Source organism: Photinus pyralis, unplaced genomic scaffold (genome assembly GCF_008802855.1).
Source record: "Photinus pyralis isolate 1611_PpyrPB1 unplaced genomic scaffold, Ppyr1.3 Ppyr1.4_LG1, whole genome shotgun sequence".
NCBI classification, from domain to species: domain Eukaryota; kingdom Metazoa; phylum Arthropoda; class Insecta; order Coleoptera; family Lampyridae; genus Photinus; species Photinus pyralis.
In genome coordinates, this window is record NW_022170249.1 from 51,646,914 (window position 1) to 51,674,834 (window position 27,921).

The 27,921-nt window shown below is 36.1% G+C and overlaps 1 protein-coding gene across 6 annotated transcripts; it reads left to right on the top strand.

Annotated features, from left to right (window-relative positions):
* LOC116159593 (CLIP-associating protein-like) lies at positions 1-26,457 on the top strand (the record flags this gene model as incomplete). Of its 6 annotated transcripts, none has more annotated exon segments than XM_031472642.1 (21): positions 1-278; positions 326-582; positions 633-773; positions 1,142-1,186; positions 7,036-7,187; positions 7,241-7,477; positions 7,526-7,782; positions 7,829-8,025; positions 8,111-8,209; positions 14,057-14,179; positions 14,353-14,373; positions 15,240-15,332; positions 17,873-18,153; positions 18,199-18,342; positions 18,446-18,508; positions 18,632-19,478; positions 24,841-25,059; positions 25,105-25,255; positions 25,303-25,480; positions 25,530-25,733; positions 25,784-26,457. In XM_031472642.1, coding segments are annotated over 21 exon segments (4,197 nt in total), but the record flags the coding sequence as incomplete, so codon positions are not given.
* Between the last annotated feature and the right edge of the window lie 1,464 nt (positions 26,458-27,921).

Genomic DNA, 27,921 nt, shown 5'->3' on the forward strand with positions numbered 1-27,921 from the left:
GTATCGAGCAATGGCATTGAAGTAATGACATCATTGATAGACAGGCTGGGTCACGATTTTCGTCCTTACTTACAAACTGTGTTACCGGCAGTCATAGATAGATTAGGCGATTCAAAAGATACGGTCAGAGAGAAGGCACAGCTGCTGATCCTTAAACTGCTCGAGCGTAACGTGCTCACACCCCAGACACTCCTCGAGAAACTTACGCCCGGATTCACACACAAAAACGCGAAGATTAGAGAGGAGGTTTTACGGTGCCTTGTAAATACGTTAAATGAGTAAGTTTTCGATTGCGACTTTGACCGTTAATAATTTTGATTCGTAGACACGGAGCACAATCAGTAACGCTCAGTAAGTTTATATCGTACATAGTGAAGTTATTATCCGATCCGACTGCGACCGTTCGAGATACCGCCTTTAGTACTTTAGTCGACTTATATAAACACGTCGGCGAAAAATTGAAAGTCGATTTGCAAAGGCGCAACTTAGTTCCAAGTACGAGACTTCCCGCTTTACTTTTAAGATTTGATGAAGTTAAAAGTGCCGGTGAATTACTTCCGACTGCGTGTTGTGCACTCGATCGTAAGTTCAAATGTTAGCCAATTTCTGACTAAAACTTTTGCCGATTACAGTCGGAATGGACGAAATTGACAGGATATCTATGCCAAAACCCGCCGTTCCAGTGAAGAAGGTTGGACTGCTAACGAGCGCGAGTAAGCGTACGGTTTCTGCGCCCAGCAAGATGGCTGCAGGAGCGAGTGCTCCGAACTTGGGTAAGAATAATGTGCACGAATTGGCATGAGACCATTTGTGGCTGACAGTTGTAAAAAAAGGGTGGAAGTCACCTGTGTCTAACAATTATTTGTTTTGCTAAAGCTTTATGATTAAGAAAAGGACAGAAATATTTTCATGTTACTTTGTTTTTAAATACACAGAATTGGACAAAGTGGATGTTTTCTTAGGAATGAATTTCACAAGCTTTTTACCATAAGGAAGTGTTCACTTTGACCAGAGTATGCAAAATTATATAAATTTGTGTTGCTCTCTGGCTTGATTTTTTTGTGTAGCTTTGTAAGATAATTTTTATTATTTTTTTATGTTAATCCCGCTTGGCCTTATTACAACTTAATTTTATGTGAAGCGACTGTAAGCAGAACTGGATCGATGCGGAAAGCCACTAGTGCATGTGAGTGTTATGGCCATTTATATTTTTGTGCTAACTTTTTTTTTAATTGGCGCTTATGTTACATTCATTTATGGAAAAGATCTTGTTACACTGCAATGAAATTTCGATATGATCGCCAATACTCACAAATTGACAATTGGGTCAAATGTGGTCGTGTTGTGGGTACTCAGTTCCAACACTCCGTTCTCGAGACATTCGCACCTTGCCTTTGTGAGTACCCTTTTTGGCACTCTGTTTGCTAAATACTCACATTTGAACACCCCCCCCCCCCCTGTTTACCATTACTTAGGCAATAAAGCATAAAACTTGCTACAATTGTCTTTGTATAAATATTTACCCACACATAAATTCACTTTGCACTTTAAAATTATTAAACAAAAGTCGCGGCACCCCTAGTATTATTATTTTTTTGCTTTTTTACCGTTAGTAAAGAGATGAAGGATGAGAAGTCTACAAAAAAAATTTCTAAACACAAATAGTCCAGGCAATACAGAACATATGAGGACCTTAGCTTGCAAAATTAATGGTAGTTCTGGAAATAGGCTTACTTTATGTTTTTTGGTTTGCTGAATCTCAATTTTTAACTTCCCACCAAAAATTCCCTCTGCAACCTCCCCAAATCTTGAAAAAAATATGTTTTTTTAAGAAATCGTTTTTTGTGGTTTCACAAGTAAAATACCCACAAATTTGAAATGTAGATATAGTATGCAACCAAAAACGTCAGAAAAGATTTTTACGTACTACGCACGTAGGTGGCGCTGGCGAGCGTTGAAGTATGCTCATTGGCGACTCAGGCGCACTTCGCCTAACAACCCACGGCGTTCGTGTTCGCTCTCTCTTCATCCGCTTTATCTTTCGTTTTAACCCCCTCCCTCCTTTAATCTCTCTTATTTTTTAACATCGGGAAGTCAACCCTCAACCTCCAACTTTCCTCCACCTATTTTCAGACAAGTTCAGAATTAAGAACACATCTACACATTTAAAAAATATAGACTTTTGTTACTAAATTAAATTATAAAAAGAGTTTAAAAAAAAAGGAAGTTTAGAAGCGACTACTCTGACAATTCTTCCATGTTTTCGGGCTTAGGAAAAGCTGGAACATCAAATTTACGTGATTTCTCCAAAATAATCTCATCAGCTTGATGGATCACCTTTTCAAATAACAGTTCAAGTTCATCTGTTTGTCGATCTTCTTCATCCAAATCTTCCACGATATCTTTAGGGCTATTATCGCATGAATTGTTGCACTCGAGGCACATTATTGAACATTTCAACCCAATTTCTTGCCTTTTTTTTTACACCCAGGAGATTAGCTTTAGAATTAATTTTGGTGGAGCGGATGGTTTAATAGTGACAGGAGATAGTCCGTAGCTAGTACTTTTCTAGCTCCATTTTTGTGGTTCCATGACATTTTCTAGCCATAGTTGGACTTGATGGGACGTCCTGAATAAGTGTTGTTCAGTTGGAGGCAAAGAGGCTTAATTGTGTTTTACAGCGAAGTTAGGAATAAAAAATCTGAGTTCTAGACGAGAACTTTAATAAATTTGGCTTTACCGTGACCAAAAATCGCAGACATAAAGTCACAGCCGCTGAAAGCGTGTAAAAATAGTATATTTTTAGCCACTATGTTTTCTTTAAGACCAAAGGATGAGTAGATCTATTGTAAAACTTTGGTTTTGCCGGGCTTCATGCAGTAAATATTGGCGGATTGAGGAAGTGCAATTAATAGAACTGATAAATGTATATCTTCGCCGACAATAATCACCGATTGATGATTTGATGCCATTTCAATTGCTGCATTAACGATGAGACAGTCTGCGTTTTAGTCAGCTTGTCGCACTGTTGACTTCCTTTTAATAATTTCAATGAGGCGATGTTTATTTCTGCTGTTAGATAAAAAATTTGCCTGGCCAACAAGGAGTCATATAGATTCATCAAAAATTATGTCAACCGATGACTTGCTTTCTTTCTCTTCGCAATCTTTCTGCGCTTTTCAGGAAAGGGGATGAACAAACAAATTGAAAATTACAGTCACCGATAAATAGGCAAGGTCGCAAAAGTGGCGAAAACCACGCAGTTATCGTCTAATGTCCCGGCGTGCGTACGAGACCAAGGCGCTTGTTCTGAGATGTGCTAACGCCATACTCATTCGCCCTACGTCAAAATATTATATGATCTTTTTGTCGCAAATTTTTTCTACTTTCCAAAGTTCCAGATAGTATTTCTCTAAAATACACAAAATAACGGTTTTAAAAAAACGATATTTTTTCTTTTTTTCAAAATTTGGGGGAGTTGCGGGGGGATTTTTTGGTGGGAAGTTGAAAATTCGGATTCATAGATCCAGAAAACATAAAACAAGCCTATGTCCAGAACTACCATGAATTTTGCATCCTAAAATTATATATTTCCTGGACTAAAAAGCATTTAAAACTAGTTATTCTTTGGTTCTTTGGTCATAGTATAACATTTAGAAAATGCCCTCTAGCGTCTTGCTTTTGAACCCGACTCAAGAAGTGTAGACGCCTTTTTTGTAGACCTCATCAAGACACATCTTTTTTGTAATTGACATTTTCCACTCTGATGCTTACTTTTAGAGAAAAATGAAATTTAGAAAAATAAAATAAATAGTTTAACTTTTCAATTCAAAACTTCTCAAAAACAAAGGAACTCACAAAAAAATTGTAATGAACTTTTTTGTAGAGTTTTTTAAGCCATTTTGGTCAGTGTATGCCAAAAAAATTTTAAAAAAATCTTCAAGCCGTTATGACTTAAAATTTTGACACTCAACAACCTTGAAGATGGTTACGGATGAAAACCAAAATAGGACGTTTTCAATTCCCCATACCACCCTATGCACCACAAATATAAGTTATAAGCTTGAGAAAGTCTGATTTAATGAAATACCATCATATGATTGATTAATGAAATATGAATCATAGAAATAAATAAAATAGAAACTAAAAAACAGAATTGTAATAAAAAACAAATTTTCATTTTTTTAAATTATTTTAATTCCTTTTTTAATTTATGTAATTTTAAGCTTAGTAAATATTTAAAAATTTCGTGGCACCCTTATGAAGTGCTTGCCGCACCCACTTTGAGAACCACTGCTCTAAGACCATCAACTATTGTGTCAGTTTCCTCTTTAGCTTTAACTGTATCATCGAAACATAGCTGTACCACAGCTTTGCTTAAACTAACAGACGATGTATTACATGCAAGAGACGCTGGAAAGGTTACCCTACTAATATTATTAGATTGCTGGCTATACTACATTATATTGGGGCTTCGCAATCTGGGATTTCACTAATTAATAGTTATCTGAATAATCGTCAGCAATCAGTATTTTGCAATGGTCAGGCATCAAAGTACCTAAATATCAAAAGAGGGGTCCCTCAGGGATCCATATTAGGGCCTTTACTGTATTTAATTTACACACATGCTATCCCTTCTGTTCTAAAAGATTGCCAATATCACCTAGGTATATGCTGACGATACTCAGATATATTTTTCGTTTTTTCCAAGAGACATAGTGAAGGCGTGTGAAACTGTAAATAGTGACCTACAACACATTTTTGAAACATCTACAAACCATTGCCTCAACATAAACATGAGAAAATCAGTTGTTATGTTATTTGCAAATTCTAGTGATTTGGAGATTTTGTCTGCTCAAACGAATATACAGTGAGTTTTTTTTTAATGCAAACATAGGAGTTTGCATGCAATGTAATTTCCCTATGTTCGATTTTAAAAAAAAACACATCAATCTATGAGGTGTGCGCGGTTCACATTCCCAAAACGCGCAACTTGTGTGACTATGAACAGCAACTCATAGTCTTTATGATGTAGAGCACTAGGTAAGATTTTTTTAAAGAAGCCATGTGAGGCCATAGCAACTTTAGGATACATTTTTCTTAAACTTACGATAACTTGACTTCACATGGCACGCGCTGACATCACCATTCATTGTGAACTAACCTTCAATTATTTTTAGGTCATGTGCACCTGGTATTCTACTAATTTGATCTATTCAATACATAAATGAAGGAAATAAGAAAATAAATAACGAGAACAATTACAATAAAGGTTCGAAGTGTCTTCCTAGACATTCTAAGCAATAACCTAACCGATTTCATAATTAAATTGGACGGCCGTATTTTTAAAAATGTGACAGCTGTCAATTGTATCTACTACTCATTTGAACTACTCAATAGGTTGAGGTGTTTTTTTTAAAATCGAACATAGGGAAATTACATTGCAGCCATATGTTCGCATTTAAAAAAAATTCACTGTATATGTAGGTGGTTATAGTTACCAAATTGCACATCTGTATAACAAGATACCATTTGATTTCAAAACATTAAGCCAAGTTAATTTTTATGCACTTAATTGCTCCCTTCAGTTGAATTTTTGCTTGTGTCCTATTAATTCCAATAATATACCTATATGATTATGCGTGTATGAAACGTGTACCTATATGTATATAAATAATTATGTACCTTAGTGTTCACTGGAGATATTCTTTCTTTAATTTTTTACATGTTTATGTTTTATCTGTGGCCATATCAATATTAATTTCTGTTTTTTTTTTTTTTCTTCAGGAGAGGAAATGCAATGACGCACTAAGTGTGGGGCTCCCCCAGATACCGGGTATACCCACTAAAACCCCTCCTGAGGCATCGACTATTATGGTCATTTGCCTTATTAAATATACACGGTGTCCATTTTTCGAGTGCCACTATGGGGATCTCACTTATCTTAAGAGATAGAAAGTTGGTTAAATGGGGGCAAAGTTGCCAATTTTCGTGCTGAATAAGAAGCAGCCATATGTGGGCATTTCGATGAGAAGTGTAGTAAATTTGGATCATATCTGTTTCATCTGCACTTGAAAAAGGCATTTTCGCAATACAACTAGCATAAACCTAAATGACACTACATGAAATAAGTCAATCTTTTGTTCACAACAAAAGAACGTTTTGTTTTTCCAAAGCACTCTTCTCAAAAAACTAAAAATTGTATTTTTAGGAAAAATGTGTTACTGAACCACCATGTATGATATATCGTTGTAAAGAGAAAAAAAGACGTAATCCCAAAATGTCAAAATTCAATATGACGCTCATAAGAAAAACTAAAGTTGCAACGTGTTTCTCCGTCATCTTGAGAGTTATTAAAAACAGGATGCCATGTTTGGAATCCCCATTAGAAAGTGTCCGAATAATGTGTTAATTAGAAATGTCTACTACGATTAGTTTATCACAAAAAAATTAAAAACAAAAATCAAACATTTTAGTTTTTTGCGATATCTTCAAAACTATTGAAGATATTTCAAATTTCTTTTCAGATTCTTATTCAGCACGAAAATTTGCAACTTTGCCCCCATTTAACCAACTTGCTATCTCTTAAGATAAGTGAGATCCCCATAGTGGCACTCGAAAAATGGACACCGTGTATATAGGTATCAGTGTAATTTAGTTTCTATATGTTATATCGGATTAGGTGCAAGAGCAGCACATGACATACATGTCATTGTTGAACCTCGCCCATTCCCAGTGAATAAAGGCATTATTATTATTATTTATTTATTTATACCAAATATCAATGGTAAAAACCCCTCGGGACAATAGACATTTTTTAGACATTCTAACACAAGAGCTATAAGTGGTGAACGTTTGGGGGAGGATGTAGCACTGCGGGGGGGGGGCAGCAGTTTTGCATTTCTGAAATAAGTTGCTCCCACTTTTTGTCGCCGAAAGCAACCGGATGATTTGCCCCAGTTAGCAAGATCTTTTCATAAATGTTAACACAACAATTAAATCAGTGAAACATAATATAACTTGTACTAATTTTAGCAGGAGCAGTGGACGAGAAGACCTTCACTTCTTCATTCGAAGAGGTACCAAACACCCAAATTTTCTCAGCAAGGGAACTGGGCGAGCAAATGAAGGCAGTACAGGAAATAATTGCGGATCCGAATAAAGAATGGTATAAACGAGTGGATGCGGTAAGTGTGACCTTGCACTTTTTCGGTAGAAATTTAACGTCGCGTAAACGCAGCTAAAAAAAGTAAGAGCGCTGGTCATTGCGGGCGCTACAAATTACGAGGAATTCTACATCAACCTACGTAATTTGGAGATTCCGCTTCAAGGCACACTAAAAGATTTACGTTCGCAAGTAGTTAGGGAAGCTTGCATAACGATAGCGTATTTATCTCAAGTTATCGGCAACAAATTTGACCATTGCTCAGAGTGCTTGTTAAACGGGCTGATTAACCTCATTCAAAATTCAGCTAAAGTAAGTATATTTCCGTCTTTTGGGCGTTCGCTTAGTAGAATTTTTTAGGTGGTCGCGACGGCTGGTAATATTACCGTTCGTTTCATCCTGCAATACACGCAACATCACAGGTTAATACCGATTATTACGACAAATTTAGGTGGTTCCAAAAGTAAGGAGATTCGACGAAGTTGCTGCGAATTTTTGGAATTAATATTAACTCAGTGGGCGACGCATCCCCTAGAGAAACATATTAATGTACTTCAGGAAGCTTTGCGGAAAGGTATAGCCGATGCCGATCCCGAAGCTCGTGTTTGTTCACGAAGGTACAGTGTTGAGGTTGCTTCTAATGTACTGAGTGAGTCATTTCAGAGCATTCCGTGGCTTTAAGGATCACTTTCCCGATCAAGCCGAATCGCTTTTGCAATCGTTGGAGCCCAGTTACCGCCGCGCCTTACAAGGGGAGTTGTGCCTCTCGAGCAGTTCATCCAGCAACAGTTTGGCGCCGACTCCGGGTGTACGCACGCCTAGACAGTACCGAGTGCCTACGACGCCTCAAAGTGCTACAGGTAATGGCACTTCAAAGTTTTGCTGATCGCAGGGGTTTAAGTGTGTTTAATTAATTCGTGTTTTAAATGCTGCTCGGAACTTTAGGCAGTACAGAAAATCTCTACAGTGGTGGATTGCAGAGGGTTCCATCATTGCCTAGAAGCTATAGACAACGTAGCTCTATACCTGTTCTCTCCAGAGACAGTATGTAACTGCCATTATATTTTCGATGTTAATGTTGCAGTTTGCTAATATCTTCACAGTACAGTAGCCAAAGTTCTTATAATTCATGTTTGATTAATCATCGGATGTCCAAAGAAGATTTGAAATGTTAAATGATCTTCAAGTAGCCTCCTAAAATCAATAAAAAAAATGTAATTAATGGGAAAAATACTTTTCTGTACAAATTTCATTTTTGCATGTGCTGCACTCATCCAAACGCTGTCGTTTATCGTATTTTTTTACTATTTTAAAGTAGGCAGTGCTTCAGTTGATGCTATTCTTTTAACGCAACCCCCTGTACATAATGCAAAATTTTCATACACGAATCCAGGTACAATTTCTGACATATGTCAAAGATGCTATATTATTAAGTACATTTGTAAGTACCACATTTTGAATGTCGTTCATAGCATTTTTTGACAGCCTTTAAATTTTATGTGCTCTCATTTATCATATATCGTACAGTGAAATAATAATTAAAATTTGTATACAGGGTGTAAGGCAAGAAAAAATTTTTTGAGGCCCAAATGTCTCCAAAAGTCCCAAACTAAAGCTTAAAGAGAAAACTAATACTTGTTTTTTTGTCTTACACTTTCGCTCCCAAACTAACTGAACCCCATGGCACATAATTGTATCTAACTTGATAACAAAATACTATGTTTTGTTCCAATGAACTTCGGTAGTTTGCACGCAATTGGGGGGCTCCCGAAGCTCTATAGAATAATTAGTGACATTAAAAAAATAAAATTTAATTAAAAACCCTGCTTGTGGTCGACAAAACTCAAATTAATTAGCGGTGTCTACGGGAAATCAAATGTAAGAAAAAACTAAACAATATCCCCCCTATAATTAATGGAACAGAAAGTAGCAAACAGCTTACCTTTGCAATTAAAGAGTGGGGAGAGAAAAAGCAAAATCTGTAAATACAGTGTGGTAAATTTAATGCAAAACCAAAAATGAAACTACGAAAAATACAAATTAAAATGTAACTAGCAAAATGAAATGAAAAGCAAGAAGATCGTACGTTTCCGCACTTTTATGGTTTAACATGTCATGCCCAAAGCGAGACTCAAAATAAGTCACCTTTATAACACTACAACAAAACGCAAAGGAGCAGACATAAAGTAATTAATCCTCAATGCCAAGTGCAGTATTTAACAATCTTGAACTATCACAACTCGCCCCCAGAAGACATACCCTGTAAATAAACAGCGCCACCTACAAAATAAATGAAATGCTGTAAGAAATTCAATTAGGTATATCAATTAAATGTTGATGCCATCACAAAATTGCCATAAAATTATTTATACCAACTGGAGGGGATACACTTATTAACCATTATTTAACCAATAAAAAAAAACCATTATTATTATTATTACTTTTGCTTTATACAATTGCCAGAAGAGGAATGCAATGACATAATATATAAATTAATATTGCTCACGCTGTTTCTGCTTCATCTGTCGGGTGTTTCATTTCATCCAACTGAAACCCTTCTGTAATAGGAATTTTCTTAATTAAACCCAAAAAAAACAGAATAAAAAGAACTTTAAGGTGGTTTATACGTTTTCTTGTAACTTTTAAATTGTGGGCGGTTCGTTTTGTTGCCGGCGTGGGGGGTCATCCTACCTCTTCGCATTTTATAAATCGATCGAGATCTTGGCGACGAAATATCGTAGAACCTTTGGATTTTCCGCGTGAGATTCGCACTATCGTGTTTATTCCTGGATCACTTAGGCCCGGTTGTATAATGTCAGTTTAAACTTCAGTTTGTAGTTGAATTGTGGGTTAAAGGATTTGATTGGCTAGTATTTCACAAGTTGGCCAATCGTATTTCTCAAATTTGTCGGTTGAACCCAACTGAAGTTTAACCTGACATTGTACAACCGGGCCTTAGTCTGAAAGGGGAAAGCTATTCCCATTCAAGTCAATAATTTATGAATGTAGGATGAAATTGCGTTTTATAAATCGACCGAGATCTCGATCCCTGATGGGCCACTAAACTTCAGGTTTTCGCTAATTGATAGCTGGCTATGGTCTATACAGGGTGATTATTAAACATGCGGCAAAAATTTAAAGAGCTTTGTTTAATCTAGCGAAAGTCCGAACTCGATACATGACCTATAAGGAACGAAATATGTTGATTTCTATTATCTTGAGCCTCGGTTGAGCGCACAGTTTTTCCTGTTCCCGATTCACTCGAAGTCCTATAACTTTTGTTCCGGTTGAGCCTGCTTTCTGAAAATCAGTAGCGTCTTTTCTTAATGTCCAAAGTACCTGTACGCCAATTTCAATACGATCGGCCACTTTCAAAAAACACGCACGCAGACGGACGGACGGACAAGTACGAGTATAAGAATCTGAGGATTGATTCTTAATAATTTAGTGACAGTGCTATGTTGTAAAAGGGCGAAGTCAATCTTTAGTGGCTAACTTTTAGGTCATAGTATCCATTCGATAAAGTTGTCACTTACCTCTTACAACGAGCTTTATAGCTTTTTTCCGATATGAACTTTCATCTTTTCTAGTAGTGCGCCCCATTCGCATACAAGTTACAATGTAATTACAACAAACAATCCCCGAGTATTAGAATGATGTGGTTCGCAAACTCCTATCCGCAGATTGCATTAATAGGTGTTTGTCTATCGCTGTTACTAAATGATATAGACAAATCATACTAGATTACTACTGCTTACCTACTATATAACTCTCGCCAGGAAAGATTGCCGGTCGCAGCACACCTTGTGTTGATCTGCAATCTATGTTTTTGTTAAGATACGAGCGACTTCCGGAATAGGACCGTGCCAATGTTGAACGAAAAGTCTTTTTGTTCAACATTGACACGATACTATCCCGGAAGTCCCTCACATCTTTAGAAAAACATAGATTGTAGACCAGGATCAAGTGTTCTGTGACTGACAATCTTTCCTGGCGAGGGGTTTATTTATTCTTATTTTGCTTTTTTACACTAATTTAAGCAAAACTATGTGGATTGTGAACAAAACATTGATTTTTTGGGGTATCTCCCGTAATATTGAATAAATAAATAAACTTGATGTTAGTTTTGTTTTTATTTAAAGTCTATATGTATATGAAATTTCATTTAATTGCTTCCATAAGTAAGAAAGTTGGCACTGCACATCCTACACAAAACCAAATTTAGAAAATGGCGATTCATTTGCTTTTATTGCAAGTGGCTATGTATCAAATTTCATTTGAATGCTTCCATAAATAAAGAAAGTTGGCACTGCGCATGCGCAAAACCAGATGTTGAAACTGGCGTTATATTTGCTTTTATTCCAAGTGGTATTATGTATCAAATTTCATTAAATCCCTTCATAAAAACTAGAAAGTTAGCACTGCGCAGACTCAAAACGAAATTTTGAAATTGGCGTTAAATGTGGATTTATTCCAAGTGGCTATGTATCAAATTTTATTTAAGTGCCTCCATAAATAAGAAAGTTGTCACTGCACACGCACAAAACCATATTTTGAAGCTGGGGTTAAATTTGCTTGTATTCCAAGTAGCTATGTATCAAGTTTCATTTAAGTCCCTCCATAAATAAGAAAGTTGGCACTGCGCATGCGCAAAATCAGATTTTGAAATTAGCATTATATTTGCTTTTATTCCAAGTGGTTATGTTTCAAATTTCATTTAAATTTAAATTAAAAAAGTTTGCAATTCTGTTTATAAATGGTCGAGATGCGAAAAGGGCACTGTGAATGCTGATCGATTAGGCTCAATTTTTGGAATTTCGTTTTATATGGCTAAAGCTATACGCATATTGAATTTCATGCAATTCGGTTCATAACTCACGGAGATGCCAAAAGGGCCTTCCTTATTTTTTGGGTTACATTGCCAACTCACAAACTCCGATATACAAATTTGATAAAAAATCCACCTGCAAAATTTCATCGTAATCGGTCCATTCGTTTATGAGTTACGTGCTAACAGACACCGCAAAATTATAACTTCGCTAGGAGCTCGTTAATAAATACCTATCTTTCGGTCCTCGGTTTTCGTTTGCTATTGGCCGAACTCACTTAGGTGCACCTCCCTCTAATTTACAAGTCACAGGAATAGACACACCCATTATCATCAAAATCCATACAGTTTTTACAATATTTTGGATTTATTTTTTAAAATATTTTGAAATGAAAAGACGCAATGAATAGCAAATAAAAAAACTGTATCGAGTTACGTGGAATTTTTTTCTTATTGAGTAATTTTTGTTATGTCGCTCTCTTTCTATAATTGTTTATGCGAACTACGTCAAACACATGTTCAAAATCATGACGTAACTTGAGACATATAGTCATTAAGGACCTATCCCAAAAGACAGAATCCATTTTTAATAAAAATTAGAGCTATAAAACTGTAAAAACTTTTGCGTCGCCTTGATAAAGTACCCTTAAGCATACAATAGCGGAATATCAGGGGCGTATTAAAAAAATGATGTTGAACATATTTTTGAAGAGACAAAACGAACTCCGTCTAAATGCTTTAGGTCAAATATTAACGCCAGAAAAAATTAGTTCGTAAAATGGAAAAATCCATTTTTTCAAAATGTTTTAAAAACAAAAGAAAAATGCAGAGATCTCTAAAACGCTATCTTTCTAGACCCTTGATTGTACAATTTTTTTCCCAATTACCCAAATTTGTATCTCTTACCTTTTGTAGGGGCCCCTCTTCATCTCGGACATAGTGTATATTATCATTAGTGAGGGCTATAGAGTGTATAGAGAAATGAATGGATCCGATGTAAGGTCACCGACAAAAATAATGATAAAATGAAGCTTACTGCCACTTAGGCAACCAACCATACACTATCTAAAATGGCAACGTTGAAGTGTAAGTTGTTGGTGTAGAAATGGGCTGCACGGCATCGCTCATTGTCGTCTTTGCTTCGGTAGTTCTTCGTCGCTACCTTGAGACACACGCTACAGTAGGTAAAATTACAAGAATTGGTAAAGCCTAGTTTTACGAATTATATTTTGGGACACATTGGTATCTTCTTTTTCTTTGAAATGAAAACTGGTTTTAAGGTTAATTTTCTTTTTTTAAATACTCTCTTAGGTTTAAATGATCCAGTTTTGTTGCACAGTGACAAAATAGGCTCACGTAAACGCAGTAAACAAATAAAACTGAAAGATTTAAATAGTACTTGCGTTTTTTTATTGCGTATTCAATAATAAAAAACACTTTGTTCTGTTTTTAAAAAAATTTGCTTGTTTCCAGTCAAACCGCAAGTGAAAAAATTGTAATTATTGTCCAGGAATCCTTTTCTTTTTATTCTAAATCGAGAAAATAGAAATAACAACTTCAGCAAGCATTGTATAAATATACTAATTTAAACGATGCCGCGAAAAAACTTGCCTTTCAATGTTGCTATTGTAGATAGTGTATGGTTGGTTGTCTAAGCGGCAGTAAGTTTAATTTTATCATTATTTTTGTCGATGATCGTACATAAGTACTTCAATTCAAAATAATCTTCGTTAATTCATATACTTTCCCTGGGCCTTTGTTGCTCACAAGGTGAATAATAGTGTAGTAATATTTTCCCATAATTTAACCAACTTCATACCATTTGAGATTTCTTAAGAAATGGACACCCTGTACTAAAATCGAAAACCTCAGGTAATTTCTTCTTCGGAAATGGATATCTATTGCCCATTAAAATGCTACTGAAAGAATGACTTTATCAGTCTTTAGTTTTGCATTGATGCCACAAAGAATTTCACAAAATTCAAATGATTTGATTTGAATTAAAATTACTTATCTTAGCCAGATTGTACATTTTTCATAAAAAGTTGCATTTTTGATTTTAGATTCCAAAAAAGGATTCCGAAGCAATTCTGCCATAGACTTGCAAGCCGCGCAAAGAGCGAAAGCGCGTGCGCAATATTCCGCAATGACCCGACAAAAAGTCGCTTTCGGCACAGCGAGTTTACGTGAGTATCCGGTCACGAAGATCATTGCTTTGTTTTTGCTTTTACTATTAATAACAGATTAGATGCCGTAATATTGTTTTGTAGCGTATTAGCAGCTAATAATTGTACGTTGATATTTTTTTAGCTCCAATAACAGCGTTAATCATTTTCTTGCTTTTGTTTCATGTCTGTAGAGGGAGAGGTTGCGCAGCAAGGTATTTAATATTTTTTAATAATTTATTTTAGCGTTCTTTCTGCTTTTAAATAAAAACTTCCGCTCTAAAATACAACAGTGCACGATTAATAAAGTATCATTTGTAGGGTTCTTACAGAAACAACTGTTACTGTAGGGTTCAATTGTTTTTTTTTATTTCAACGATTATGAAACTATTATCGTTCCCGTTGCAACATGTTAATTTTTTTTACTGACACACTTTCCCAATTTTTCAAATATTAACTGAAGTTTAAATTGTTATTGTTAATATATTTATCCAAAAACAATAATATAAACTTACAGCATCAGAAAATAAACTAAACTAACATTATACAGTAAGGTCATAGCAATCCAAACTTCAGTAATCCGAGGTTCTGTGCCATCCAAGGTCCAAAATTTTAAAAAAACGTGAAAACTTATTTTATTTTCATGTAATCGCCGTGCGCCTGCAATATTCTACGCTACTCACCACAAGCCCGCAGGTGACCTTTTGAAGGTAAATGGCACTAGTTCTAAAAATAGAGCAGTAGGTTATTGTTCGCTACTGTGCACGGATCGCACTTCACTGTTTCTGTGTTATCTGAGTTTGTCGATATCTGAGGTACCACCAATCCCAATTACCTCGGATTATTGAGACTTTACTGTAATCTAAATAATTAGTTGGTACTAGACATGAAAGTATCAATCGTTGCCCTTAGTATCGTGCACGAGAAAATGGACAGGTAATTTCTATGACTGTGAAAACCCTACAAAAAGCTTTAAAATTTGCATGCATGTTGTACCTATATATCGTAACTGCTACTTTTTGCTTGCACTTACTTTGGGTCTATAGCTAAGAATGAAGTGTAAAATCGAATTTGTGTGTAGCGCGCCCGAAAAGGACAGAATTAGCGGCGATGCAGTCTCCTGAAAGACTGGGTAGAACGAGAAGTCGAAATGCGCAGGTGTCACATTCACAACGTAAGTAATTATTACATCTACTTTCATTTGTTCTCTGCCTGTAGACAAATTTTTATTGTCCTGGGAGGTACCCTCTTTTAATAATAATAATAATATTGTCTTTATTCAACCAAATATCGTAAATATAATTATACAATAAAGACTAAAGTGACTACTAACGTGGTAAATATGGTCGAATCCTAAGGCGAAGTTCAGATGAATTGCTGACAGCAATTCTGTTTTGGTTGTATATCTTGTAATGATACAATTTATGATTCTACCCTTGTTAATCTTCACTCCTCTTTTATAGTGGTAAAAGCATATAAACTTAGAGATCTACAAGAGATTGCATTTTTAAAGTTTAGTAGGATGACGTCATCACTAAGTACGTTTACATAGTATCATGCAGTCGATGGAAGAATGGTGATATATTATAGAAGTCGGTTTTATGCTGAAAAATAAAATTTGTGACGAATTTTGTAAGGTGGTAGTTTCTGTTGCCAACTAAACTGTTGAACTGTCTTTAGCTGTTAATGGCAAAGCTCTAAGCGTGCAACCATTTGATTTATTTCTGTTCGCAGTTCTTGATATTTGTACTGTACAATAATTTGGTTTTTTTTTTTTTTTATTAACAGTAAATTTACAATCTACTCTACAGGGAGTATTAAGTAAATGTGTCGACTTATATGAGCGTTGTAGGGAGGAACCACTCATTAGCAGTACTCCTATAGTCGTCCTTTCAGATTAGGGGGCTTGCAGGTCATGAGGCCAGATCCTATTTAATCTTCTAGAAGGTGGGTGGGCAGCGGACAGTTGATGTACTAGATCATTGTTGTGGCCCTGGAGTCTGACGTGGTAATTTTGGGCGTGCCTTTGAATTTTGTTAGTGACAAATGATCCCCAGATCCTGGTGTAGGGTTTCATTTGAGACATACCATGGTGCGTTCACCATAGCGCGGAGGGTTTTGGACTGGAACTGTTGTATTGTCTTAATCCTAGTGCGTTTGGCACATCCCCACAGTTGCACTCCATATGTCCAAATTGGTTTCAACATTGTTTTGTAGAGTGGTAGCTTGTTGGACAAGGACAGTTTCGACTGTCGTCCAAACAGCCAATACATTTGGCGAAATTTCAGATTTAGTTGTTGACGTTTAGTTTGGATGTGCTTTTTCCACGTTAGTCGTTGGTCTAGGTGCAGGCCAAGGTATTTGGTTTCGGTCTTGACTTGACAGGTATTGGAACGCCATTTAAGGTAACTGTTGGACACACGTTGAACCGCGTAGTAAACGTCACTTGTACGGATTTAGTTTGGTTAATTTTTATGCGCCATTTACAGAGCCATTCATTTATAAGGCTTAGGTGGGTTTGGAGGTTTTCAGATGCCAGTATTGCGTTATCGTGCGTAGAAAGAATTGCCGTATCGTCAGCAGTATCGTCAGTCAGCAGTATAAATTAGGTAGAGGACCAAAGGACACTGCCTTGTGGGACACCAGATTTTATAGGATGGTAGTTGGAATGTTCGTTGTTATACTTGACTGTGAAGAATCTGTCAGAAAGGTAAGATTTAAGGAGAAGGTAATAATAGCTTGGAAGGGACCTTTTTAATTTATGTAGTAAGCCAGTGTGCCAGACTTTATCAAACGCCTCGGCAACGTACAGGAACACGGCTGTACAGTATCTCTTTTCCTCAAGGCTCCTTGATATTTTGTTTACTATTCGGTGTACTTGTTGTGTGGTTGAGTGGCCTTCTCGAAATCCGAATTGGTGCAGGGGCAGTTGAGATGATATATCCGTATTGTTCATTAGCCTTTTAAAGAGGAGTTTCTCAAAGATTTTTCCTAGCAATGGTAGAAGAGGTGGCGTTTTATATTTTTCCCGTGTGTGATTTATCTCCAAACACAGCGCCATCTAGGTACTATCTTCTTATTGTGAATGCAGTATAGTTTGGAGTCGCAGGTACGGGCTACTAACGCCCTCCGTGCAGGTTGACTGCCTGTGAGGATGTCTATTTTTGCTCCCTCAGGCCCGTAGTCAGAATGAAGTAGCAGGGGTGGCCGATATTTTTCTAGGTGGGACTTAAGAAATTTTTGATAAAGGCTTCCCTTTCCCCAAAAGAAGTTTTGTTTTTCCAAAGCACTCTTCGCAGAAAAAATGAAAAATTGAATTTTGCTTATGTAACATTACACTGTAATTGGCATTGGCTGTTGGGTAATAAATTATTATTATTATAAAAATGTGATACTGAACCACCATGTGTGATACATCGTTGTAAAGAGAAACAAAGACGCAATCTCAAAATGTCAAAATCCAAAATGGCGCCATAAAAAAAAATAAAGTGTCACATGCTTCTCCATCATCTTGAAAATGATTAAAAGATGGATGCCATATTCGAATTCTCCATCATGAAGAAATTTAATTTTTTGCGATATTTTCAAAACTATTGAAGATTTTTTTTTAACCAACTTTCGGTCCCTTAAGATAAGTCAGATTCCCATAGTAACAGCAAATTTTAGTCCAAGTTCCATCAATGCCAAAGGGTAGTTCAAGCCTTCTCTTTTTAGCAACAAGCCGTTCCGGTTCACCAAGTTCACGACTTCCGTACCTGTACAGTAGAACAGATCACGATTCGCCGAGACCGCGTCGACTGTCCTCCGGTATACCACGCTCGACAACAGGCTCACGTGATACATCGCGCGAAACCAGCCCCACACGTGGCTCCAGCTTGAGCAGGCTGCGAGGGGCAAACGATCGTCCACCTCTCAGTCCGGCATCGCGTCCGGTCATGGCCCAGAAGATTTTACAGCAAAGTAGGGAGGCGGAAAGTGCTTTCGCTGACGCTTTTGTAAGTAGAGAATTTGAAAAAATTGTGAGTAGGACATCTTTGTAGTTTACGCAGACGGATTCGAGCGAGTACCACCGACTACAGAGTCCAAGGAAGGGTATGAGATCTTTGGAGAATCACTCGGATGATTCGGAAACGTCAAGTTTGTGTTCGGAAAAATCGTTTGACTCCTATCGAAGGCCCAGCGATGTAAGTTTTTCTGTCTTGTGGTCATTCTTGTGCAGCTCTTTTGATATGATGTTCTTTTTTTTGCTGTTTTGCTTGCTCTAATTGGTTGTTATTTTGTGTTAAGTCGTACTCTTGGAGTGGTTCTCAGCAGCGTTTAGCCAGCAGGGACATGTGGGAACCCTGCCGAGTAAGTATGCTTTTCTTGTGCGTTTCTCTTTTCTTTACATACGGAACTAAGTCACGTATTAGAGCCTTAAGTGTTGATTTTTGCCAGAAAATTGCGAGCCAAAATTGATTCGATATTTTGCAGGATATCAACGAAATTATACAGATGTGCACGAGTACAGTATGGCAAGAACGGAAAGATGGATTGGTGTCACTTCGTCACTATCTGAATTCTGGTTCGAACCTAACCTCCGCCGAATTGAAACATATTACCGAAATATTTACGAGAATGTTTATGGATTCTCATACGAAAGGCTTGTGTGTTTTTCTCGATACCGTGAACGAACTTATAAAACGCCATAAGAACGAATTACACGATTGGTTATATGTGTTATTGCAACGCATATTTCATAAGTTAGGGACCGATCTGCTTAGTTCCACTCACGCAAAATTACTGAACACCTTAGATATAATTAAGAAGAATTTTCCCGTACAGTTGCAATTAGCTTGTGTGTATAGATTTCTAGTGGACGCGACGCAAACGCCAAACAGTAAAGTGAAAGTAGCAGTTTTAACGTTTTTAACTTCATTGTGTCATATGAGTGAACCGAATCAGTTCGTTTCGAAACCTCCCGCCATTCAAGCGCTTCAAAAAATTATAGGCTACGCTCAAGACTTCAAATCCGTAGAAATTAGGCAAGCCGCAAAGAACGCTTTCGTCGCCTTATGGAATTGCAACACGCAGCAGGTTATATTAATGCTGTCCGAACTGCCGAAGGAGCAGCAGGAAGTCGCATCGACGATTGCGCATAATCATCTCAGGAAGAGTTCGACGGGAAGCGAACCCGGCAGTCCGCTCGTGGCCAGCAGTCCGAAAGCTCTCTCACCTACCACGCTTCCTGGACGAGTTGACGATTTTAATCGTGAAGAGATTTTTAAGAGTCTGCAAAAAACCACGGCAGAAATTCAGAATTATAGTTACGAAACTTTAGGTGAGTGCTTTGATTTCCTACTAGAATTTTTGCCTTTTGATCTCCATTCACCTTTTGTTCCTATTGGTTATCTTTGTAATATTTAGCACTTGCTAAACCAGTAATTTTGGCCATCAGGATACCTTGATTTACCGTATACCCTTTCTAGCCCCAATTGTGCAATCACCCACCCTTCTCCTTAACTCCACACTCTGCACTGCGAACACATTTTTTTATTATTAAACTTTAACCTCTTGAAAAGTATCGCTCTTTGGTATCGTCATAGGGAAAATAATAGAATAGTGAGACGACCTTGCGGAGAAACTGATTTAAACAATTAGATTTTGTCTTGCTTCTGGCCAAGGTCAGTGGTTTCGGCACGCTGCCTGAGGTTTGTCAGAGTTAACTGTGCTGCAGATTCATTAAATGATTAGGCGTTTTGTGAAGTGGCGGATTTCACTAAAAGGCTAAGATTGTACAGTTGGCCAAATAAGAATGCGAGGTACTGTATCTGGGAACCTGTCCATCGTAGAGGCTTGCGGTAAAAAAATTTATTACTAAAACGGCCACGAGAAAAACCTGGAAAATATTTTTAAGTTTCTGCAATGGCCGCTAGGGGGCGTAACTGCAATCTGGAATCTAAAAAAGTGATGTTTCTGTAAATTCCACTATATTAACCTAACAAAAAAATGTCCTGTCTTTGAAGTTGACGATAATTTGAACCTTTTTTGTTTGACAATTTTTCCTGTATCTCTAAAAATGAAGTGGTGGGGGGTATTCAAAGGTTTCCGTAAAGAACACCGTGTATCTTCGAAACGACTGAGCCGATTTTAACAAACTCGGGTTAATTGAAAAGAGTTATTCTTCGGCTACAAATATTATAATATTTGAAGTTTTGTTAGTTTCACATATCGCCACTTGAGGGCTTTTTTCGACATTCCGACAGAAATGGTTAATTTTCTCATAAATATTAAATGCGTTGGTTTGATTTTTTTTCATGAAAAAGTAGCTAAATGATGCCTAAACAAGCTCGCGAAAACCGCATCTCGATATCTTGTTCCTAACCTAAAATTTAGGCAAAAGAAAATTTTATACCCTCAAAATTTTATTTTTTTAAGCTATTTTTTCCGGAATTATTTTTATTATACAGTGTGTAAAGCGAAGGGGTATACAAGAGGGAATTTTTTCTGTAAATATTGATTTATGAAAAAAATTTATTCTTCGTAATATTTTTGCTTGCTTTGAAAGTACCACCAACGTTTCGATTGTTTGTGGTTTGATAGCAATACTCTATCTTAATTATAATGTAGAATGATAACTTTCAATAAAAAAAATTAATTTTATTATTTTTTCAGATTTCTATAAATAAATTTTAGATTATCGAAACGTTATTGGTACTTTCAAAGCAACCAATAAATATCATGAAGAATAAATTTTTTTCATAAATGAATATTTAAATAAATTCCCTCTTGTATACCCCATCGCTTTACACACTGTACATATAATTTGTGGCCCTAAGGTGGATCGATTTAAAAAAGGAAGCTTTTAATGCCGCCGTAAATGCTCGAAATGCTGGCCATCACGATATAAAAATATATATATATATATCTCAAGATATCGAGATGCTGTTTTCGCGAACTTGTTTAGGCATCATTTAGCTACTTTTTCATGAAAAAAAAATCGAACCAATGCATTTAATTTTTTTGAGAAAATTGACCATTTTTGTCCGAATGTCGAAAAAAGCCCTCAAGCGGTGATATGTGAAACTAACAAAACTTCAAGTAGTATAATATTTGTAGATGAGGAATAGCTCTTTTGAACTAACCCGAGTTTGTTTAAATCGGCTCAGCCGTTTCGAAGATACGGGGTGTTCTTTACGGAAACCTCTGAATACCCCCCACCACTTCATTTTTAGAGATACAGGAAAAATTGTCAAACAAAAATTGTTCAGATTATCATCAACTTCAAAGACCTGACATTTTTTTGTTAGGTTAATATAGTGGAATTTACAGAAACATCAGTTTTTTAGATTCTAGATTGCAGTTACGCCCCCTAGCGTCGATTTCAGAAACTTAAAAATATTTTCCAGGTTTTGCTCGTGGCCGTTTTAGTAATAAATTTTTTTCCGCAAGCCTCTACGATGGATAGATTCTCAGATACAGTACCTCACATTCTTATTTGGCCACCCTGTACAAAGGCGGTTTAACCTCGCTTGGAATTAACCAGTGGATTAAGGTCTAAAATTGGTTGAAATTTGACGTTTTATCAAATTTCAACTAATCATTTGTCTTAAGAGGTGTGGAGACCACGTGACTTTTTTATGCGTAAACAAACAGTCCCCTTACTACATCTACCAGCTTATATTCGTCTCTGTCACGCAAATAGTGTTGCTGAATAAGCGCGTTCTAGTAGCATGCGCTTTTTAACTCTGGGAACACTGCTGCGCTTTGACATTTGAGTGATCAAAAACAAAGGTTAGGTCAAGTTTGACTTTTAAAGTAGTTGCAACAAAAATGATAGCGTTAGTTTGAGATTCTGTTTGAGTAAAACAAAATAATGTTTTGTATCTATAACCTTACATTGCAAGTAATCTAATTTTTCTGCGGCTTTTTCGTTTTGCGCTCAGGGTCTTATGTTGATTTTGTGGATTTTTACTATTTTTAACGTAATTTCCCATGATGTTCCAAATTTTCACCACCAACACACGTTTATTTGCTTTGCACGAGTCACATGCGTTAAGAAGTCGATTTCGAAACTACCGTACCGAGAATGATAACACGCGGCCCGAAAGCCAAACAAAGCCATGATACAATAATTTCAGCTTACTTTTCCTCTTGGGGCCAGTTTTTCCATCTTGATAAATTTATTCGGCAAATAAGTGCCTTGACAATGATTATACAGGGTCCGGCAAAATGATCTCCCACATTTTGCACCGCCACTGTGCCAGAATCACTGAAGAGAGGGGGAGCTTAGTGTAGTCGGTTGGTAGCTCTGGCCTTGCCATTTCAGTTGTCAGTCATGAATTGGACGGGTGAGCATCGTGCCTTTGTTATTGAAACGTTTATGAAAAGTAACGAATCTGTGATTACGACGCAAAGAACATTTCGTACTCACTTCGCGCTTGGTAGACATGCTCCAGTTCCAGATCGCAAAACAATACTGTTGTGGGTTTCAAATTTTAGAGCTACAGGTTCAGCCTTAAAAAGAAAATCAACTGGTAGACCCAGAAGTGTCCGGACACCTGAAATTGTTGCAGCTGTAAGAGAAATCAGAAATCAGCTTCGAATGTGTATCGAAAAAAATGGTCGCCATTTGGACTCTGTAATTTTCAAAACTTAATAAAAACAAATGGCATAGCATACATTTTCAGTTAATAAAGCCGCTATATAACATTTACAATGGCGTTTTTATTACAGATTAAAATGTGGGAGATCATTTTGCCGGACCCTGTATCAACAATGGTATCTTATCTATGTAAATTTATTTGGAGAGTGAAGTTATTGAAGAGTGGAAAAACCAGGCCTTCAGTCATTAGAATTAAAAAACAAATCCCATAAGAATTCCGTTTTAAATTCAAATTTTAAGCTCCGCGTGACGTCATGCGCGGACTGGACGAATTTAGAACGGCAATTTAGCATATCTTGTTTTTATTATATCATGAAACAAAACGATTTGTGCCAAGAAGCGCGCGGCGCTATTATTATTATTATTATTAGACGGCTCTCCACGGTGTTGCCACATTCGTAATACCTTTCTCTATTCATCACGTATAAACACAAGATTTTTATATAGCACAGACACTACTTCTTAAATGTATAATAATAATAATAATGTGTCTATTAGAATAACGAGTGGCATTTAGATATTATTATAACCATGTAATTAATAAGTTTACCCGTTAATCTAATGAGGCGAAGTTCAGATGCTTTGGTAAGGGCTGGCATTTTAGATGGTTACTAATTAGACCCTATTTCTTGAAAATAATTTAAACGCTACTATTTACTATGAAATTGTAAGTGCTCAACCTTTTGTTCTGCTTCAGAATGTTGCAGTACACATCATAAAAAAAAGGTGGTTTCAGCATGATGGTGCTCCACCTCATTTTGCTATAAACCTAAAGAATGTCTGAATCAATAATTTTCTTGGAAGGTCGAGGAGGCGCTATAAATTGACCAGCGCGCTCTCCAGACCTTGTACTGCATCTTTGATATAAATCACCCTGTATAACAATTGCAATTTTGTTGAAAATATTTTTAGTTTGTCCTTCAACATGCCCCAACAATGAATTTTAAATATCCACGTTAATAAACCACTGGCCTTTTCTAAACACATCTACAAATGTTTGGTACAATGGGAAAACATTTTGAACATTTATTACAATAATTATTTTTCTTTTATTTTCATTTAAACTTTTAACGGCCTACTAATTACTGAGAGGGTTTGAAAATCAAAAAACACTGAATGGTTAGAAATTGTTGAATTACAAAGAATATGTAAAAGGTAAATACAAACGTTCTTAGGTAGTCAAATCCTAGATTTGATGTAAGAAAAAAAAAGTTCTATTTCAAAGAATCAAGTTGGGTATCTTTGATTGAAATTTTTAAAATTGAGAGAGTGATTTCTTTTAACTTAAAAAAGGTTAAACTTTGACCATTCACCGTTATGTCAGTACATTTCATGATTTGTAACACTGTAGTCACAGCCTTCTAAGTTTTATGATAACTGCGATATTCAATCTTTACTGGAGATCTACTTTTTGAAAAATTTAAGAATGCATCTAAACTTGTGTTTAATACATAAAGTCACTAGAATTGATCAAGGAATCGAAATATGCAATCATATACAGGCGGTTCTGTTTAAAAAAAAAACAAGCATCTTTGATATAATCACCCTGTATAACAATTGCAATTTTGTTGAAAATATTTTTAGTTTGTCCTTCAACATGCCCCAACAATGAATTTTAAATATGCACTTTAATAAACCCACGATCTTCCACCCACGCACTAATGGGCCACCCTGTGCAGGTTTCAAAAACAGTATAATTCTTACAGTTACATCATAATTATGTACTGTAGGTAGAGAGTAAATTGGCGCAACACATTATAATTTGGAAATTCATTACGATAGAATGACATACCTACAGAAAAGTGGCTAAATTATTACCTACCCTTTTCCAAATAGTCGCAAAAGTCTCTACATCGGTATAAACAAATTGAAGAACTTAAAAATCCAACACTATCCAAAATATTGTTTTTGTTGCTAATATTGCTCATGATCTGGATTAATTAATTCAAAACTGTCAGTTATCCTACCCAACAAACTCTTATCAGACCTGGGTTCAATCCTTGACATCTGATCTAATTACGGGTTGGTACATTTTCAGGTTCTAAGTTAGACAAGGATAGAGACACCACATCACAAGATTCGGGAATTTCACAAATGTCACTCGGAAACGATATCAAGAGTGACGTAATAACGCTAGAGGAAAGAATGGAGGAATTAACAATTCGGCCTAACTACGTGAGCCAGACCGGCTGCCGATCTTTGCCGTATTCGCTTAACGGAATAGAGACGAATTTGAACGGCTACAGTGGTACATTAGGTGAGAATATTTCGGAACGAATGATCTTTTAACAGTTGTTTCCAGATGAGGCGGACAATGAGGAATTAATTAAAAAAATTCTACAAGTCTGTTTGGTGGACAATCCTGCATCTGTGACCGATAAGCAGAAGTTATTGTCTCAGTTAGTGCTTTTAATTAAAAAGGGTCAAGTTGATGCCATTATACCGCAATTTAAGTAAGTCGGTGCAACTGTTGGAAGCCGATTTCTTTAGTCTTTTGTAGGAAATTGTTGCGCGTGCTCATTGATAATCTGGACGTGCCCGACTGTAATACTCAGGTCATCGTGCTTGAGGTTTTCGCGGAAATATTTAAAAATGATAATATGAGACAGTGTTGGAGCAACTTCGTCGAGTTGCTTACGTTGCGAGTTTTAAATGCTCATTGCTCAGATAAGCGAGAGGTAAGTCAATCGTCTATGTAGGTTCACAATAAAGAGTGAATTTTGCAAGGTTGTGAAAGCGGCTGAACTTACTGCGGCCGCAATGAGCGTGTTTCCATTCAACGCCATTATAAGTGTGTTATCTCCTCTTATACACACGAGCGCTTGTCCCACAATACAGGGCGCAATCAAAATGTTAACAAAACTTATAGAAGTCCATCCGCTGGAGGTGACGGATGATCACTTGGGAAGTGTCATGCCAGGACTTATAAAGGTAAGTCAAGTTTGGCAATTTGAAAAAAAACGATATTATTTACTTTTAAGGCAAATGACCACGAGGAAAGCGCTGTGCGAAAAAGCGCAGTTTTTTGTATGGTTGCGTTGCACAAGGCTGTAGGAGAAGAAAGACTGGCCCCGTACATCACATCATTGACGGGTAGTAAACTAAAGTTACTTCGACTATATATAGAAAGAGCGCATTCAATACAGAGTAGCCCAAAAAATTCTGCTAATTCGCATAACTCTTTAAGCTAGTTTAATTAGAAGTTAAAAAATGTGGCGTATTTGTGAATTGAAAAACGGACTTAATTTTCTTTCGATTTTACGTTAATTTGACGTATTTATTTATACGGTGAATGTTGTAGATATTCGGATGTTTTTTTGTTATCGCGAATGGAAAGATGTGATTATGAAGATCTGCATGAATTTTATTGAATGTTATCGCTAAATTACAGTTCATTTAAAAAAAAAGTACCTACTAATTACATTGCTTATACATTTTTAAATTACACAGCATTAGTTGTAATATTTAGTATAACAAAAATATTGATCGTTGTAGTATGTTACTGTTAAATGAGTTGATACTTTTAACATTTTAATCTACATGTATATGCAGTTATGTAACTTTTAATGTCTGCTTAATTTTTACCATGCCAATTTCGTTTTAATTTCAATTGTATAATTCCTCCTGTATAGCCCTAATACAATTTTATAAAATTTGCTCATGATTTATCATAGTGATTAGTGATTACACCAAAAGTGTAGAAAATATTCTAATATTAATTACATGTTCGAAAATGCATTATGGGAACTTCGTCCATCAATTTTTAACCAAACGGTATGACATAGAACAATGCGGTTTTTTGTAAAAAAAAAATATTCTTGTTAGACCCGGTTTATTTCAACTGAAAGCACAATATGTAATGCGTAATGTTTATGATTTTAGATGAATTGTAAATTCAAAGTTGAGATACAAAAACAAAAAATTTACTCACCTAATGCCTATTGCCACAATCAGGTATATTATGCACCAATACTAAACATTAGCTAGAATTCAATCCTCTTTCGGTTCTTTTTCGTTCGTTTATTTTCCTGCACAATCTTCTTATTACTTTCAAAACAGCCTTTTTCAAGACTACCAATTTCTTACGAATATTTACAAGGTGAGTAAATTACTTTTTGAATGATAAATTCACATTTTTTTGTTGTTGTAGGGTGTAATAGGTATACTAAGACATGCCTTTTACTTTAGAAGAGGATAAGATGCTTTTGCAGTCCCATTTCTGTAAAGTTTTCATCGATCAAGTTCACTATGACGAATTATCAAAATTATGAACAGCTATAGAACCTGCTATTAGGAATATTATGCAGCAGTAGTGATATGTCGTCGTTATTAACAAGTTGTACAAGAAATAAAATCAATTTCCAAATATATTTTTTAAATTTCTACCTCTTTAAGCGCACTCCCAAACGAGTTTCTAAATTTCGTTAAATTTATTGCACTGCTGTGTATCCTTTTTACGGGTTGAGGAGGAAAGTTCACATACAACTTTTCAAAAAACTTTTTTTTTTGGACAATTCGTACTTTTTCGATTGGACTTTTCAATCAAAACTTATAGACTAGAAACCAATTTCGAAAAAAAATTCAAAGGGCTGTAACTTTTGAACTAGTAGCCCAATCTTGGAACTGTTTGAAATTATGGATTCTACAGGCCACATTCTATAAGAAAATTTTTTTCCGGGTCGATCTGAGACAATTTTTTTTCGGGGCTCAAAAAAAGGCAGTGTATAACCTTCCTTTTTTACCAAAAATCGACTGCACCAAAATTTCTCGGGAAAACACTTTTTCTTATTAATTTTGGTGCGTAGAATCCAAAACAATTCGTACTTTTTCGATTAGACTTCTCAATCAAAAGTTATAGACTAGAAACCAATTTCGAAAATAAAATTTTTTTCAGGATCAATCTGAGACAATTTTTTTTTTCGGGGCTTAGATCTGTGGTAAAGGTTATACCAAATCAGATGATCGCAAACTTAAAAAACAATGTTGGAGAAGGAGCGCTATTTATTTCCTTTATAAATAAAATAATTGTTGGTTGCAGATACTTATTTTACAACAATTAATAATAAACAATTCTTGGAAACAAATTTAATATCATACAACAAACAAACACCAACTTATC